General features: G+C 37.4%; 1 protein-coding gene across 7 annotated transcripts in view; it reads left to right on the top strand.

Moving 5' to 3' along the window:
- cep170aa (centrosomal protein 170Aa) overlaps positions 1–18,943 on the top strand; it is a 38,888-nt gene that overhangs the window by 719 nt on the left and 19,226 nt on the right. For 3 of the 7 annotated variants that reach the window (XM_044135591.1, XM_044135590.1, XM_044135589.1), the window contains exons 2-10: positions 10,420–10,544; positions 10,659–10,695; positions 10,940–11,002; positions 11,577–11,716; positions 13,419–13,508; positions 14,494–14,572; positions 14,940–14,998; positions 15,080–15,281; positions 16,978–17,109. In XM_044135591.1, coding sequence (XP_043991526.1) covers positions 11,612–11,716; positions 13,419–13,508; positions 14,494–14,572; positions 14,940–14,998; positions 15,080–15,281; positions 16,978–17,109 — 667 coding nt within the window. In that variant the 5' untranslated portion in view covers positions 10,420–10,544; positions 10,659–10,695; positions 10,940–11,002; positions 11,577–11,611. Of the gene's footprint in view, positions 1–10,419; positions 10,545–10,658; positions 10,696–10,939; positions 11,003–11,576; positions 11,717–13,418; positions 13,509–14,493; positions 14,573–14,939; positions 14,999–15,079; positions 15,282–16,977; positions 17,110–18,338; positions 18,424–18,943 lie in introns of those variants that run through there. The other 4 variants (XM_044135587.1, XM_044135588.1, XM_044135586.1 and 1 more) reach the window with 4 other exon arrangements.

Raw genomic sequence — 18,943 nt, 5'->3', positions numbered from 1 at the left:
CGAACTAAATCGCAGAATGTGTCCCGATGTCGGACCCCCTCCTCCTCCTCTAATGTACTGGCTTTGTTTTCGTGGGGCAGATGTTAATGGCCTACATACATCCCTCTCTTTGTGTTCAGTTAGTTGGTTTTTTGTTGTTTTTTTGTTTTGTTTTTTGCAGCCATCATCACATCTCCAAAAATAAATAAAAGCAAACTACTTTGGTAATTAATTATACTAATTGTATATTTAACTGTCATGGTGTCCTTTTTGCTTCTTAGTTCTTCTTCTAAATTCACATTGTTGTGAATTTAGAGGGTTTTCAGAATTCATATTGTTCACAATTGAATAAAACGTGTGTAAAAAAAAAAAAAAATCTGTTAAATGCCAGTCATTAAAAGTTAGCAAAAATCTATAACATGATCTAATAGCTATTGCTTAAAAAAAAGAAACGCAATCCTTTTCATAGAGCTGGTAAACTACTACAACATATTAATTGAGTGGCACATTTTAGGTAGACATGCAAAATGCAGTGATATTGGTGAATGTCATGATGATAATGTGATTCACAGTAATTAAACAAGAAATTTAATTCCTCTTAGACTTCGTAGCAAAAATAGGACCTGAATAGTGTGTAGTCTACCCAGCTAGTGAAAAAAAAAATTGTGTTCATTATTTCCATTTCCTCAACAAAGTTTTCTTTTGTTTGTAAAAAGTTACTAGCATTTTCAAACTCTGGGGATATTTATTTAATCTCTTTACATTTTAAAAATCTTACACGTTGCATTAAACAGCAAATGTCACCAATGTTCTCAGACATGGATAGTCTGAAGAATGGTACGTAGCTGTCCCAGCTGTTTTGTTTTGTGATTTAGCACTTATTTATTACTATGTTTTAATTTAGGTGAAATATGAACTAACATAAAAAAAGATAAAAATGTTTAGAACTTCCTGTTGTGTTTTTTTTAAGTACTAACATCAAATTTACCTGATATTCACAGTGGAAACAATAGAAACTAACATTCACAGTTAGTAAATGTCTTGGTCTTGGGTACAACCAATCAGCAGCAAGGAAATTAATTCCGCTCCTGGATTGGTTGCTTTGCAAGCACCAGCCAATAGTGTGTCAAATATGACCATTACAGAGCTACCCTATGTATATCGTTATGAGGCATTTTTATTCAAATATTTTACATATACTAAAAATATTGCACAAATAGATTGGTTTCTCCACAAATAAGTTTATAATTGTAGGGAACTTACTCAAATTTATAAGTTAAATAGAGTTTTTAATACAATTAAATGTTATTTTGTGGTAGTTTGTGCATGTGTTTTAAAAAGAAAAACTCTTAAAAAGGTGTGAAAGCTTTAAAAATAATGTACTGAAACTTGTAGGAACCCTGATCCAGTGAGATCTCTCGTCACTCTGTCTTACGTTTCTACAAAAGAAGTTTGAACTATAGGCATGGTATGACAGAAAACTTTAATTGTTCTGAAACTACAACTTTTCCAAACCTTCCTGGTGCATATGTTGCCATGCAGGCTGCTTCAGCTGCTCTCTCCTTTCTATATTCTCCTTTGCGTGGCCTTTTCCCTCCTCCTGAAAACCCTCTGTGTAAATGTGGCTGCTGGCCGTCCGGTTTGCTCCAAAGGCCTCCGCATTTAAAAGGAAAACTGTGTCAGTGTCACAGGACTGTAGCTACGGTCTCATAGAGGAAGCAGCTAGACCTCAGCCTATGTGGCCATTACCCGGTTACTGAATCCCAGCTAACATACAGAACAAATGTCAATTATTTTCCCTCTGTAAAGCTTCACGTCTCTCGCTTATTTTCCCTGAAAACTGGAAATCCCGTGATGATGATGACGATGTGCAGCATAAGAATGTTGAACAAATGTGTCTTTTTACTTATCCTAACTTGGTTAGATCTGTTGACCACAGAGCTGAGTTTTCATGTATAGTGCATCTCTGCTCTGGAGTGCAGTTAGGACGTCTTTGGGGACTGTCGTCCGGCCTGCCCATGGCTATTGTGTATAGTAGGAAGTTTAGGAAGTGAATTCATTTTTGCTTCAGTGGCAAGGGAAGCATTACTTGTGACTGTAAACAACTTAGCTTGGATTTTAATATGTGACTCTGTTCCATTTGTTCCAAGGAGTTTTTTAAACACGATGTAGCAGAGAGTCCCTGGCTAAAAATATTAGTAATTCTCATTTCTGTAATCTGCCAGAGTGGAAACAATAATAAGGTTATGGGAGTCAGGTAGCCTGTTAGTGCTGCTGGATGTGTGTAGACACACGCAAGAGAATAAAGACTGGTCAGTAAACAAGCCTTAAGCTATAAAGTAGTAATGAGTAAATAAGAAAACAAGAAGAGAGTTTAAAGCTCTTTATATACATGATGACCAGTTTCTCCCTTGTTATTGAACGTCTGGGGTGTGTCAAGAGTTTTCTTTTCCGAGATTTAATTATTTAGAAATGGAGAGGAAAAAAAAAAAGAAGAATAAAAGCAAACTACTCTTCACATCTGTTTCGGGGTGTAACAGTCTCTACTCCCCTCTGAGTTCCCTTTATTATCTGCTCTGCTTCCCACAGCAGATATCGATCTTCATTTCTGCAGATTCTATTCCCATCTTCCTCTCTGCCAACCCCTGATTGTCTTGTTATGCTAACATTTCTGTTTGGTTTTTTTTTTTTTCTTCTCCTTCCTCCTAAGTGGCAGTGTGGATTTCAGTATGAGAGAGTTGACTATTTTTATCCGCTGCCAAGGCTATTGCTCTGGGTGGTAAAAATGTTAGGAGCCATAATCAACTTTTGGCTGAGGCAGTCAAAGACTAATGTTTCTGTAAAAACGCCATGGGTCAGTCATTATCAACTCGGCAGGAGCACTGCAGAGCCACAAGAGCACCCAGCAGAGCAAATCATCTAATGTAGCATCACGATCCTATTCATAGTAAGTTTAAATTAGATTTTATATACAATACAAATGTAATGCAAACCAACTGTTTATTAACAGTAAGCATTTCATGTCATATTTATAAAGTATAGGATACAGGATATAGGATAATAGTTAAATTATCTTTGATCATTTACAAAAATGAAAGTTAAAAAACTGCTGAAGTTAAATTTTTCGGGGGTCATGTGTTCAGGCTCTCTAACAGCAAAATCTTGGACAAGTTAGGTGAGTAGCAATCTTACCGAAGCCATTTACTGACCTAGGAAGATTGAAACATCTACCTCTTCTTGACTTTAATGACTTGCTCTCTTGTCTTGCCCATGTTGAAGAGCGGTCTAGAGGAATTGGCATCTGTGTCATGTCATATTTACATATATTTTAATCTGACAAGGACATCATGGATAACAAATTAAACAGTACTGTAAGCTGTAAGCAATGTTTTGATTACCTATCATGTTAGCAGTGTTGCTAATTGTGGCACTGGTATAAAAAAAAAAAGAAGCTGGATTTGTCTAAATTTTTTGTGTCAAAATGGGCAGCCACAACAAAGCGATTTATTCAGGGGTTAAAAATAACTACTCTTTGTCACTTTAGTAATTCAAAGGTGTTGTTTTACCACAAATATTCTTCACCCTTTGTGTGGTTTTAGGAAAGAAATCGTATCCTTCAGTATGTTTTTCTGAGAAGCATTAAGCACACACCCTTCAGAGAAAGAATCACATGAAGAGAAAAAGACTTTGCTGCAGGACATGTGCCTCGTTATCCTCATGGAATATTAATAACATAATTTTTATGAGCACTTTGTCATCACGAGCGCCTGTTTATACGGGTGGCTGTTCCACTAAAAATGTTTAGAATAAAAGCATTTTTTATTTTTACTTTCACTTTGCCTGAACGTGTACTACATTTTGGATAACATTCCTGTACAACCAACATCCTGGCGTATGTTGGTCTGCAGGGCAGTTGGAACACATGGATCTCAAAGCATGTGGTGGGTTTATGTCTTAAGGCAGTGGGAGGGTCAGTAGGGGGTTGCTGGATTGTGTTTGGTATAACAATGGAGCAGGCAGGACTGATGCTGGCTAAATGGAGGTGTTTGCTGATTTGTTTTCGCTTGCCAACTGTTCCTGTGATACCGCTTTTCTGCACCATATGCTCTGTTTTGCTGCATTAGACTTTTTTTTTTTTACTAACATGCTGGGTTTAATAGCCACACTAACACACATAAAGCTATATATACCCTTGTGTAGCCAAGGGTTAAGAGACTCCTGGTTTTATCCTGACAGCATAATGATTTATTAGCTCTCTTCATAGTAGTTCAGTCCGGTCGCAGGAGATAAATGTTGGTGCATAGTTGTGGTGTAGCTGCAGAAATAAGGATGAATTCTGAAATAAAGGTTCTGTAGAATCAATAATTATCTTCATACACTTGGTTTTGTTTTGAAGTGTTATGTTTTAGTGGTGACTTTTGACCTCCATCCAGATTTAGAAAATCATATCACTTGCAACATGAGCGACTTCAACCGAGTATGAAGGTGGTCTCTTCCTCATCTGACAGCCTCTTATTATTTGTTGTTATGGTTTTACACCAGTGCCATGCGGTATTATGTAAAATCGACTTTTTTGAGCTTTAGATAATGTTATGTTATTCCTTTATCAAAAATACACCTGGAGTTTTGCTTTGATTCTTTCATGCATATTTGAGAAATCCTTTAATCTCCCATGGCTTCCGCCTCACAGAGCACCTCTCCTTCACAACTCCCAACTCATTTCCTTCAGACTAGCCCAGAGCAATTAGCAAACACCCGTTGTAACTGCACATCTGCTGAGCTCATTATATGAGCAACTTCTCAGTGCAGCGCTGGTAAAGACGTTGTTAAAGGGTTAACAGAGGAGTGATGTTGTGAGAACTTTCTGAAAGTGGAGTATCAGAAACAGCATGAGTTTCTGACAGAGACATAGGCCCAATTTCAAGACATTAAATTATGATGTCAAATTTGATATAACATTTTTATAGCAACTGAAGGCAACATAGTTACAATTTGTCCTTGGTGGTATATTTGTAGACTTTAGGAGTCACTTTATTGTCATGTATATTATAGGTCTGTATTTCCTGTTGCCTCTATGAAGTTGTTTTTTGAACCAGCAACATAAAACACTTAATAAGTGAATAAAATGTTACTTCATAAGACATTGATGCATCAATACGGGGAACGACCAGCACACTGAATTGAAAAAATGTAGCCTGGTAAGTACCTGGTTCAGATCGTTGGAAAGCTCTGGCCAGTATTTCTTTGTCTCATTCAAAGAGGAACAATAGGTGCTGTACACTTTCATGTCTGTAAATCTGTAGAAGAGCCGTGGGGGACGGGAGAAGCCTTTGTCTGTCTGTCTCCCTGCCCAGAGTTCCCTGTCTTTTTGTAAATCTGTTCTCTTGATTGTGCTTTGAAACCCTCAGTGTGTGTAGATGTTCTTGTAAGGTCACAGGATTGGTCCCTTGCCTATTACTTATTGATTTCATTCTGAAAATGCTTGTCTGACTGACCTAACATCAGTGACGCTGAGAGAAGAGGGCAGCTGTTTGTCTTTTCACTTTTCAGTAGTGAAGCACCAATTATTTGGCTGAAATCTGCCAATTTCCCCACAGGGGGTACGTTAAGCACACAAAAAAGAATCAGTTTTTCCCAGTTCACGAACTGCATCATAACCAGGAACTTTCACTATTATTAGCTCATAAACTCATCAATAAACATCTTTTGCACTTTTTGCTTTTGAGCTTGGTAGATAGATCCAGTTATGGACATACTGTTTAAAGTATCAGCATAAATAAGCTAATAAGAATTGTCTACTGTCACTGAATTGAAATTAAATTGAATTGAATAGTAATAACTTTATGTGGTCACCTCAATCAAAGCACCTGCAACACACAAACAAAATGGACACAAAGTATGTGTTATAGTCCTTTGGGAGAAGACGTGAATTGGCAGGTCTGATCTCAATGAAAGACAGAAGTTGGTATCAGTCAGCAAAATTACTCCCACATGTTCTTAAAAAGTCTGGAAAACTATTGAATTTGATTTAATATTCTGGATAAATATAGAAATGACTTTTGGGATATGGAAATATTTTACATTTTCCAGACCCATCCCCTCGTTTCATTATTTAAACTTTAGATTGCTTAGCCTTAGATGTCCAAATCTTTTGTTTCTTTAGTAAATGAAGCCAATTCAGATGGGCAATTTGTAAAAAAAAACAAAAAAAAAATCTCATTTTTTTTTTATTAAAATTTTTAATTTATTGTCTTCTTAAATGGGACATACAAAGTATATTTTGTTGTCAACAAATATCAACTAAATATTGTGCATTTCAAGAAACCACATTTATTTTCTTATTAAATGTTCCCAATGTCCAGAAGCTTTGTGTTGACCACAACATTTTCCACTTCAGTAGGTACAGTAACTGCTGCAGTAGCAAAAACAGAAATAATTTCCTTTTGGCATATATAGTTAGTTTCAATTGACGAGCCCATTAGACACAAAAATATAATTAATTCAAACAAAAGTATTTTCAGTTTGATTTCCACAGAGGTCTGTTTTTTGAGCTTGGTAGATATTAAAAAAACAGGTTACATTAATTATCCCCGCCGATAACTGTTTTAAATTTAGAATTTATCAAGTGGGCTTATTGTCATTACAGTGAGACGCTTCCATGCAGACAGCCAACTCCACCCTGACTGGGGCTGAGCATGGTTCTCATCATAAGACCGAGATGAAATGAGTGTGACGAGAGAATGAGCCACGATCCGTCCACTGTCTTTTCTCTCTCTGCGCTCTGCTAAGCATCTGTGTGTCTGTTTGTCCTGGTCTGTTGATGTGAGTCTCGTTTGAGTCTCGCTGCGGCAACTGGACGGTTAATAGGAAACAGCAGATGAGTGCCTGTGACCGTTACCCAGCTGTTGCATCATGGTGGGATCTCCACTCCCGCCAGATGCTACGTGGAAAGCGGCAGACCTGTGTTGCAGTTGGTGACTGTAAATATGGATGTCACTTCCTGTTTCCCAGTTAGTGGTTGTGATTGGCTGCTTTAGAATGGAGGGAAAAGATTCAAAGAGTAAAAAAAAAATAATAATAAAAAATAAAAAACAGATGGGTGTTTATATAACTTTGATACTAAACAACGGAAATACAGCTGGAAGTGTGATCAGTCAGGGTTGATAAAGGATTATTCCCCTCTGCTTGATAACAACCCCTTCTCTTCTCACCCTATTACTTAACAAGTGGTTAAGATTCTTATGCACTCACTCTTATATTTTAAATTATATTTCTACTTGACATCCAATTTAGTTATGAAAGCACAATCTTTCTATAGTTGTTTGCCTTTTATTAAAAAAAAATAAATGTTTAGCTGTGTTTAAGAACACTTTCTGGTCACAGGCAGTGGATCAAAAGATGAGTGTCCTCAACTAGAAGTGTTTTACATTCTTCCTGTCTCTCCGCTGCTATCTCTTCAGCACAAAGAATTCAGTCATCTTGGAATAATCCTGCTCTTTCATTCCTCATCAGTGAGTGTTTGAGTGTGTGGGGAGATAGTATTAGTGCAGTTCTGGGGGTTGGCAAATTCCTCCCAATAACATAAAGTCACTGTTAACTGTTTATTATCGCCAGCAAGAATCCTGCTGAAGCATCGTCATAAGTCGCATGTTTTTCTCTTCTTCCTTTTTTCTGCATATAGAGCCTGTCATCTATTGATGCTCATGATAAAGATGCTTAGCAGCATAATCTCACACAGAAAAAAAATACTTTTTTTCATTTAAATATAAGTAAGTCTAGTCCAAAGTTAAGAAATAGTTTCTTTCAGACTCACATTTGACACAGTGGGTAGATAGCAACCCTAATAATTCAACTGAAACTTTTTACATTTATGTTTCATTTATATTTTTTGGATTGATTTTAGAAACATAATAATCTATAATAATTAGGCCCCATCTGCATTCCAATCAGTCAGGGAGGAATGCTAAGAAAAAGCAAGTTTGTAAAAAGCTACTCTGACTTTAACTGGGACTAGACGCTTTGGTTAGATGAGATGCAGATTTCAGTTTTTAAGGTACGTTTAAAGCAAAAAAAAAGACTGAAAGATGTGATGCTGATGTGGGCTTTTCCTCAACCAAAGGTGCTTGGAACCTTGTTGATTCTTGAATTTATGTCATCACAAATTTTGACATCTTAGTAAATTTTAAATAAAATTTGGTGGCCGCCAACCAACAGCCAGTGGTAGCACAATAAGAAATCAAAGCATAGGGCCATATCCACACAAATCTTTTGTTTAAATTAAAATATTGCCCAGGGAAAAATAGATCCTTTCAACTAATAATTTTCCATTTTCTTTTGTATTCATGTTTTAGGGATTAGCTGTTTTAAAATGAGCTATGCTTTAAGAACAGAAAGAGGTATTTTTAAAGTAGATTTCCCCACATCCGTGTTCCCTTCATCTCACCAACCTCTGCTTTTCTCCATGTGTCCCACAGCTTTCATGTGTGATAGTCTTCATGTGTGATAGTCAGAGGTTGTTTGAATGGCACCAGAAGGCTGGCATGCACCATATTGCAGCTCCTCCACCGCAGACTGTTAACTTTGCATTCTCCATGTGAGTGTGCTGCAGTTATTTAGTCAGCAGGCTCTCTGATGGTTTGCTTACATTTGGGAGGGAAACCACACATAGCTGTGGTGTAATGCCAGTGCCGTCGAGCCTGATGTGTTGTTCCAGCAAAGCTTCTTCTATTTCTGATATCTTCCTATTGTTTTGTTCCAAATATTTCCATTTATTGGGCTTGTATTAGAGTGGTACTCCTTTTCTTTCTACACCTTGACTCTTCATATTATGCTACAAGAAATTACATAAAAGAATGCACTGATCCACTTTTTTTGCTTGTGATACCCATACAGATATCTTAGGTATAGCATCGGCCGATATCGATCTGATACAGAAAAATAGTGCTGAACTGACCTAAAATTTCTCTTTTTTTAAAACACAGACATAAATGTACTGAGTTCCAAATATAATTCTGCACCTGAACAGCACACTTAAATTGACCAATAGCTTCACAAACTTGGTCAAACGCTAAAACAACCCAACTTTGTTCAATCAGTGCAATTAGGGGTACAACAGCCAATGCAAAATAAATAATAAAGAGACTAAAACTATCGGTTGACTACCTTGGTCTAACATGTAAAAATAAACAGTAGCAAACCTTCTTTAAAATGGTTCAAAAAGTGCAATTAGCAATTCTAAATATAATGTAAAATAAATCATAAAGTATGACGTCCCTCAAGTCACAAACCATAGAATTAAATTGAATAGTTCTACTCTTATGGATCAGGAACATTGTCACCGATACACAGTAATTATTATTTTTTTTTTCAATATCTTGACTGATGCAGACAGTCAAGATATTGACTGTCTGCATCAGACATATGAATAGAGATGCTCGGTGCAACTCTATTCACAGACAACTGAATGAGTGAAAGTGTGCAAATAAACATAGTAACCTTCTTTCAGCCATCTGGCTGGGAGTGTAGAACATTATTTCATTGCATCTTTTAAAACTCTGTTTACTTTAATGTCAGCCATTGGTTCCTGTTACTTTGGGATTTTTCTGGATAACGGTATCTGCTAATGTTTCATTTATCGGCTCTCACCGGTGATCAGTAGTAGTGAAAGTGATTTATTTTTTTCTGTTCAATAAGGGTTTAAAAGCCAACATCTCCCAGTATGTATTGTCGATATATGAATCAAAGAACAGTACACATTTTTCTGCAGACTTTTTGAGTCTAAGAAGACTCGGGTAAGGGTTAGGGACATAAGCTTTGATTCATGAATGAGAAGAACCTTGTCATTTCTTAATTTTCTTCATACTTCCATCTGAGATGGTGTAGCAAATTTTTTCCCTTTATAGGTTAGGGCCTTTAGAAAAAGTCAAAGCATTATTAGTGCATCTCTAGATATTAACCCTAAGTATTGTCAGGATATTTAGATGTTTTTCATTTTTGTCAGGTGGCATCAAATGTCCGATAGAGTTCCTGTTGAATAAAATTGCAGGACAACAGGTAACTGGGCTGAAAAGCTGATCCATATTGCATTTGAGACAGCTGTTGATTCAGTTGTGATTTTGTTTTAGCCTTGTCATGCAAGGAAGTGAAGTGTGTAGCTGATTAAAAATTTCCTCAGGGGATTACTGAGCTAATATTCTAAGTACTTAAGAGGTCCAGAGATCAAGAGCTTAGCTCAATAATCTTTAATTCTTCCTCTGATGGGCTTTTTATTTGCACTTTATACTCATAAAAGAGAGTTTCTGCTATTTTAGCTTCACTGGAAATGATGATAAAGAGCTCTGAAATGATCATTTTAAAATTCATTTTTGTCTAACCCTCTTAAAAGTTCAACATAAAGGCTAAATGCAGAACGTTTCATAACACCTTCTCCATTTTGCTCAGACAGTACTTCTCCTGCTGTCCTATGACAGCATGGAAACTTCAGTTATGACAGGATGCCAGTGCTGCTATATTTTACGCCCAATTGCTCAGTGAGACAGCAACAGTTACTCCAAGCCACACTTGAAGTGAGTTTGTAAACAGTTCATGTCACTTTGGCAGGAGTTAGTCCTGTTTAATTTAGTTGTTTCAGGCCTGGACAGTTAGAAAGTAACCAATGCTGGCTCTGACCTCCTTTCCAGCCCGTCTGAAGAGGAGGGAAAATAAACTCGCTGATGGGTAGGCCTGCTAGCATTCCTACATCACTTCCTCCTCAAACATCTGGCAGTCATCAGAGCAGGCAGAGGAAAAGAAAGGATCTACCCAGACCTCCCACTTAACCTACTTCCAGGAACCAGCTGAGAAAATGAAGCAGGAGACAAAGACAAAAAAAAATAAAATAAAATAAAAAATCCAGGGTAATGCATGTTCCTTCCTATGGGAATAGATGTCTGACGATTTTGCTTTTGCTTATCTTTTTCAGGATGGCCTAGCTTTGTTGCACGGCCAGTGGTCTGTCAGCTGTGGTCTATCACCTGGACCAGAGGTTTGTACTAAAATGCATGAAAATTTAGCCATCATTTAAATCTCTCAAAATTTTCACATTTTATTGCAGTGTACCTTGAATCCCTACAGTTTTCTTTCTAAAAGCATTGTTTTTTTAGCTTTATCCATCTGCAACAGTCGTAAAATTTGAACGTAATCTTTCTGATATGTTTGCTTACAGCCTACAGCTTTACATAGGAAAATATTGCTGTAACATTTAAGTTTACTAAATGATTTTAGACTTCTTCTTCTAAGCTTTAAGCCTGACCTGTATCATCTGCTGAAAGTCTGTTATACAGTTTGTGCGGTTGTACCAAACTCCTTTTAATAAGATACCAGGCAAAAAGTTCACAGTACTTTCTTCACACTGCTTGTCAGCTGGCTAAAATAAGGCTTTCACACTATCTTTTTTAACTGCTTTATAAATAATTGTTGCTTTTTGTTTTAAATCACAGGAATTTGAGTATTTTATACTATTTTGTTTAAATACTTTGCGTAAGTACTGTGAAATGATGGCATTTTTCCTCAATGCCACCTTATTATTGACCCGAGGATTCTGTTCGCCTTCGTCTCAGCAGGTGTGTACTAGAGGCAGCAGCAGGCCGTAGAGATGAGCGTGACCTCTTGGTTCCTGGTGAGCAGCGGGGGAACTCGTCATCGACTCCCCCGGGAAATGATCTTCGTGGGCAGGGATGACTGCGAGCTTATGCTGCAGGTGAGGACGCTTCACAAAAATTTTGTTTTTGTTGGTCTCAAACAGAAAGGAGACGCTTCTTTTCTACTACTTGAGTTTATTAGTGACTTTACACAGTTCTTTCTGTATTTGAATGTTGGGCTTTGTGTGTGCTCGTGTGTGTGTGTGTTATGTGTTGTTGCAGCTGCATACATCCACAGAGACGGTGTGTACACTCATGTGTACCTCTGGTCACTGCACTAATAATAGAAAGTGGGGCAGATACCTCTTGAGTTAGATCTTATCTGACTGAGTCATTCGTTGTGGGTAGAGTGTTTACAACTACTGGGACAATATTATTTGAGCGCAGATCTTACTGGTCCCACTGTCTGTATAAAACATCTGATCATTGACACAGTCAGGATTTTTATACACACTAAGTGTTTAAAGATAATAACTGATTTTGTTTTTATTTTGTTAAAGTTTTCACTTGTGGCTTTATAGTTTCTAGGAGGATTTCAATTTGAAGACTTCCAGCAAATAAAGATCATGAACCTTTTTTATGTTTCATCTCGCTGAACGTTTTATCCCCCACTCTGTTATTTTTTGTGTTTTTGTTCTTGTGCTCCCGCCTTGGCGAGGATTTGGTATTAGATTTTTTGACAAAACATTTTCATAGCCTTTACTGTGGGTTTATTTTTTATTTTTTTTTGAAGCAGCCTGCAGTTGATACCCATGTGACCGTTTCAGAAAGCCAAGGCTTTATCTCATGGCCAAACATAAAAAGGCTCCTGTGTCATGCACACTCACAGTCTAATGCAATATGTCAAATCAAATATAAAAATGTATTGCTTACTCAATGGATTGCATGTATTTTTTTAAAACACCCAGCAGCCTTTTAAAAAAATAAAACGCTAATTTATTTTAAGTTTAAATAAATTAAGCTGATTTATTCATGTAATAAAAAGTGAAGGACTTTAGTAGAGAGAAAGTTTCTCTTCGAAGAGAAAGGTGAACTTAAAAATTAAATACACCAAATACACAAAAAACTGTTTCCTGTCATGTCATCTGGAGCATGCAGAGGTCACAATGTCACAATACTAAGCCGAGGTTATGTGCTACCACCTATTTCTCCAGCTCAGAAAATCTGACTTTTAAGGAACAAACAGAACACACAGTTAAACCAAATCACTCAACAAAACGAAGAGCGAAATGGGAACTGAAGATGAGAAACAGTTCCCAGAATTGGCTTTGACCTACCTTAAAATAAAATGCTGACAAAACTCAGAGCAGATTTGAAAGTAACTGATCTTTCACTGTCCAGTCATTGGATTCCTTTTTGTGTTTTCCATTTCAGTTCATGTTGGTTCAAAAAACATATTTGGACATTTCTACCTGAGGCTTATAAATACAGAAGGGGAGCCGCTGTGTTTGTTTTAAAAACAGTTTTCCCTCTAAACAGCTGATAGGCATGCTTCTGTTAGCTGCAGAAAAATCAATATTTCACCTCCTGTTTTATTCTCTTGCTATTTTCCTTTGACTTCTTGTGAATATCTGTGATGTGAGTGTAAAAATGTCTCAGCGGCATCATATTTTTACTTAATGATGGAACAGCTAAGATAGATTTTGAAATATCTAAATCAGATTTTTCTTTCAATGATCAGGAATAGCTAGATAGGGGTCTTCTTCTAGGCTCCCCACTGGATTAATATCTTTACTCGTTTGTTTATTTTTTTGTTTAAAGTCTCGTAGCGTAGACAAGCAGCACGCAGTCATCAACTATGAGCCGGGGACTGACGAACACAAAGTGAAGGACCTGGGAAGTCTGAACGGGGTGAGTAACGACATGGTGAAGTGCAAAGAATGGAAAAGTAATGAAAACAATCAAGGAAGAAACCGCAATGAAAAGAGAACGAGCTCCGACCTCATCTGGAAAGATCTGAAGTTTGATTTAAGTGGAAAATTAAAATTTATTTTATGTCACACTTTTACTTTATACACATCTTTAAGTTTATTGGGTAGCTTAATTTGACTTCTTAACGGTTTCTTTCTCCCCTGACAGTAAAGTTAAGTAAAAGTTGGTCACAGCTGCCCTGTTAAACCCATTCATTGGCATAAGTCATAAGTTGTGCTTAGAGCTCAGTCAGGGCCCACCAGATGAGACACATCTGCGCCGTGTCCCTCACATCCTCTCAGCCTCTCAGACAGGAAGTCAGAGTCACTTCCTCCTGTGCTGTAAGCCATCCAGCTCCTTTGGCTTGATTCAGAGGAAGTTCTCCCTGCTGAGTCAGTGGGAGTGCTGAGGTTTGCCACACATGGGTTAGCCAGTAAAACGTTTGGACCAATTGCTCTCTTTCTGAAACCATTTCACTGCGAAATTCTTAAGCTGTAATTTTATTACACTAGAGAGAAGAAAGGAATGTTTTGGTACAAAAAAAAAAAAAAGTGGAAGTATGTGAGAGTTTTATTTGCTGGTCAGTGGTATTTGATCTGCCTGCACAGCTTGACGAGGGTGAATGAGTTCTGGAGAAGGAGAGATTGGAGCTAAACCTTCAGACAAAAAGAGAAACATGGCTGGTTGTGCAAAGATCTTTAGTCCTCATGACTATAGTTTTTGCTATTGACACAAGAAATATTGTTAAATTACAATACAATTCATGCCTTTAATTGCTTATTAATTTTAACATATTTTCCATCCTTCTTTTAATATTTAATAAAAGAACTTAACTAGCCAAATCATTCTCAAAGAAACACAGTTTTAAGATTTTTAGTTTAGTTCATCTGTTTAGTTTCAGGTTTTTTGTCTGCTTTCTCTCCAGACCTTTGTAAACGATGTCCGCATTCAGGAGCAGATGTACATCACGCTGAAACTGGAGGACAAGCTGAGGTTTGGATATGATATCCTTTCATTATTTCACTTTCTACTCTGTGAGGCCTCACATATCCAGTGGACTCATTCTCATCCTCTTTCTGATTATTTGTCGCAGAGCTAAGCTCATTCTTACAGTAATGCTACATCTACTGGTTATGTCTGACGAACTGAATTTCTGGAGTAAAGCTGTGATCGTCTAAGCTAACAAAAATAAGCTCCAGAAATATGTCACCATGGTTAATATATCTGTACTATGTATTAGTTTTACTTTTTGACAAAATTACTGAAATATATGAAGTTTGGAATATTGTGATTTACCATGATTTCAATTTTGCATTTGTATTTCATTGCTATGTTAATACTGTCAGTATTTCCTTAACCTTTTTGTTTCACATACCAACCTGTTCACGGTGGTGAGAGGAGAGCTCACTGTGCCTGAGGAAGCTCTAAAGGTGAAAACACCTAACATGTCCCTTTCACATTTTTATGTTATGTTTATACATCACATTTGTTAAAACATAATTTCCTTCCAGCATGAAAAGTTCACCAGTGGCCTCCAGTTCAGCAAGAAGCCATCCAACAGTGAAACCACAACCAAGAGCCATTCTCCTTCTAAGGCCTCAACGAAAACGCCAAAGTCACCGAGTGGCGCCACTCCAAGGTCTGTGGAGAGCAGAGCAGCAGATGGGCTCACTTCCTCCAGAGAGCAGTCAACCAAGCCGCTGGACTCTCAAGGTAACTTGTGAATTATTTGTGTTTTTCTCTAAATAGGGTAGGTGACATAAATGGTGATGGAGAATGAAATTCAGGTGAATTGTAACTCAATTAATGTATTGGCTTCACTTTGACTTTAATGTGCTACAAAGATTGTTTTTAGGACTTTTGGGATGCCCGGGCATTAAAAAGTCTTAAATAGTCCTTTTAAGGATGGAAAAAAACAATTGAATTTACTTTTTTTATTATTATTTTGGCTTTATATAAATAAATCACAGGTCTTTTTTTCTCTCACGGGACTTTTCTGTCTGGCAAATGTTTGAGCCGTGCAAAGAGATGTTTGTCTCATTCTGTGGCTTGAGCCAGTTGAGACTACTGGTAACCAGCTGCTAATATGCTCTTGCTTACTTGCTTGCTAGCTAGCTGTTGTACATCTATCCTGGGTCATTGCAAATTTTCCCGTTGCCTAGAAAACATTTATTTTACAATGCCAACCATTATGAGGCTAGGCGCATTCTATACAAACAAAGCATTTAAGCTTGTCACGACTGGGATTTTTGCGATACTTGATTGCAATACAGCAGGATTCCCCCAACCATCCCCTATATTTACAGTTTTTTGGTCTTAAATTTAATTCAAGGTAACTTGCTGAATCCTGCAGATGCTCTGCAAAGGTTTTCTGTTCAAAGACCGTTTCTTTTCAGACTAAATGTTGTGACATTCATTTTTTTTTTTTGTCTTAGACCTGATAGCCACTATAGCATGCAGTTGCATTGTTGTACCTTAATATTATGTTTACTTTGCCTTAGCTTTTATTTGGCCAGAACAGATTAAGAAAAAAAAAACTTGTTTATAATTGTGGCTCTACAAAATTCAGAGCCCCATAAGGGAAAATGGAATAAGAGAAGTTTAAATTTGAGGGTCCATCACTGGTCGGGCATGGAGATAGCAGGGATTCAGGTTAATAACAAGGCCACATGGAGCTTATATGTTTATTTGAACAGATTAATCAGCTAGAGGGAATTTAACAAGCAAAACCATCTGTCATCTCAGCTTTACTGAAGGAAATATAAGAAGCACAATATTTCTACAAGCATTTGGATCTAAACATGCAGTATTATACCCATCTGCTAGTGTTACTCTGTCTGCCACTGAAATGTGTAATTTTACTGTTACCGGAAGCCAAATATACATTACTCCTCATGATACACATTCTGTAGCTTTCACACAAAATGATATGTGATTTGGCAACCTCCCTCTGTAATTATGTTTACAACTGTGACTGAAGTCACACCAGCTGAAGATAACGGGGTCCTTAGGCTAAAGAAAGAAAGTAAGAAGCAGTGAAGCAAACTGTGACTTCGTGCACTGACAGGATCTTGGTTGAAATCCACAGAAAGATCTTTACAGAAACTCCGTCATTTTCTCTGCATTCTTAAATCTGCTTTGATAGGAGGTTTGTTTAGGATGTTTGATCCCTGTCAGCTTCCATCCTGAAAAAAAAAAGTGTTATTAACGCAGTAACTATATATTTACACTACCTATGCATGACAGAGAAAGAGAGAGGAATAGTGTTTGAAATACAAAATATAAAAATGAGGAAATAATTTTACACACAAACATCAGTTGGGCTCATTTTTATCCCACAATGGGTTAGAGAAACGGTTTAAAAAATCGACCGTGCAGTTTTGTTGAAATGTGTGTATGTTCGTCTCAGGAGACAGTACAGCTCTGCCTCGTGGGACTCCCCTGTATGGTCAGCCCTCATGGTGGGGTGATGGAGATGCAGACGATGAAAACTCCTTCAAACAGGAAACCAAGTCCAAAAAACACGATGGCTCCATTTCAGGTGGGAGTTTGTTTTTTTTAAAAACATTTTCAGATGCTCTCATGTCCACAAGCAGGATTTTAAATATGGCTGCCAAGATATCAAGATTCAAGTCATTTGGGAAGACTCCCAAACTCAACACTTTAACATCACATTAAATCAGTTGTTAAATCAATAACCTCATCGGCCAATAAAGTTTCTTGTTTCCTGTTAACATCACTCTGAAGGCTGAAAAGAAAACACTTAAGGCATTGCAACTAGTTCTCATGGAAACAGACCAGGATTTTTAAAGAGATTACTTGTGAGACCTCTGTCCCTATACGGTTTTGAATATCATGGAAAAGTATGAAATTTGGTTTTGTAAATTTTGTCTGAATAAGTAAGAACAAAAGAAATATACAACAAAAATTATTTGGAGATTTTCCTTATTCTGATATGTAAAAGATACAAGATTTGAATTTCTAAGCAACTTGTTCCTTTTATTGATTTTTATATGCATTTACATTTTTTATCTTTAAATTTTAACCTTTCTAGGTTGATTGGAGCTGTTATTTGACAGTATGTTCACTGTTAGTGGGAATCCACCTGCAGCCTGATTTCTTAGTCAGGATTGTAACTGATGGCTTGGATGTTATTCCATTTATTTATTTTTTACCAGATAATCTCTCAGATTATTTAGAAAGGGAAATAATCTGCTGAATAATCGGCCAGATGAATCGCTGTGTTGGTGGATCTGCACCAACAGAATACTATTTTACAGATAACAGCTACAACATGCACTGCAATGTGCTTTATGTTTTTATTTGGTTGTAAAGCAGTTGCTTCACCAAAGTCAGGTCAGCTAGTTTGTTTTCGCTGTTCAGGCAGCGATGGGCAACGAGGGTTTGCTTGTATTAATAATCATTTACATCCAAGTGAATACAAAGCCTCTTTTCAGAGTCTGCATGGATGTCTGTTTACTTAACAATATGAGTGTGTGTGTGTGTGTGAGAGAGAGAGGGGGGGTCCCCTTAACAGGATTAGTGGCCACACCAGCTCAGTGAATCAAAATCAGTCTGTGCCAGGCTGGGTTAGCGGACCAATGTGGAATCATAACACGAACACGAGAGCAGACTGAAGCGTCCTCCAATCTCTCTGCACATCTGCAGTGCTAGTCTGGGTTCATCTTGGCTGCCATGTAAAGGAAGACTTTGTTCTCCATTTGTTGGTTTTTTTCAAAGTTTTGTCTGTCCGTAGGGAGGTTAGTTTGTATTTGGACACAAAAATTATGTGAAACCTTGAAGCCTTTCCAAATATCCAGCGTTATGGGTCTGGCTACGTCAGCCTTGGGAGTAGGTGAGTGGAAATTATTTCCCCTTCTAGCAGAATTAAATGTTAGACAAATAACTGTGGTGTATATGATGAAATGTTGGCGCGCCTCTGTGAAGCAGCGTGTGTCCGGAAAGCTCTGGTGTATTTGGCTTGAGCCTCTGCATTAAAAAGAGATTTTATCTGATATGGGTGTTTCAAAAATAACATGAACGTTTCACAGTCCCTGTGAAATGTAGGAGTGAAGGGGAAGTGAGAGGTTAAGGACAGGAAATGATTCTGTTTCAGTGTGTGTTTTGTTGCTAGCATGTGTACGTCAGTTTTATTTTAGTGTGTTTTTCTTTCAGAGTTAAAAAAAAAAAGGCTCTGTTGTCACCACTCCCACACCCCCCTCCATGTGTATTGTCACTAAACCCGATTGGGTTACACTCTGTTTCTTTTTCCTAACTCAAACACACAAACCCATTCTTAATAAACTGCTCTTTACTCTGCAGAAATCATCAGCTAACTCTCCGGTAAGCATTTATCTCAAATCCATATAGCTGCT

Source organism: Gambusia affinis, linkage group LG13 (assembly GCF_019740435.1).
Source record: "Gambusia affinis linkage group LG13, SWU_Gaff_1.0, whole genome shotgun sequence".
NCBI lineage: Eukaryota > Metazoa > Chordata > Actinopteri > Cyprinodontiformes > Poeciliidae > Gambusia > Gambusia affinis.
This window is presented reverse-complemented; position numbering and strand designations above follow the sequence as displayed.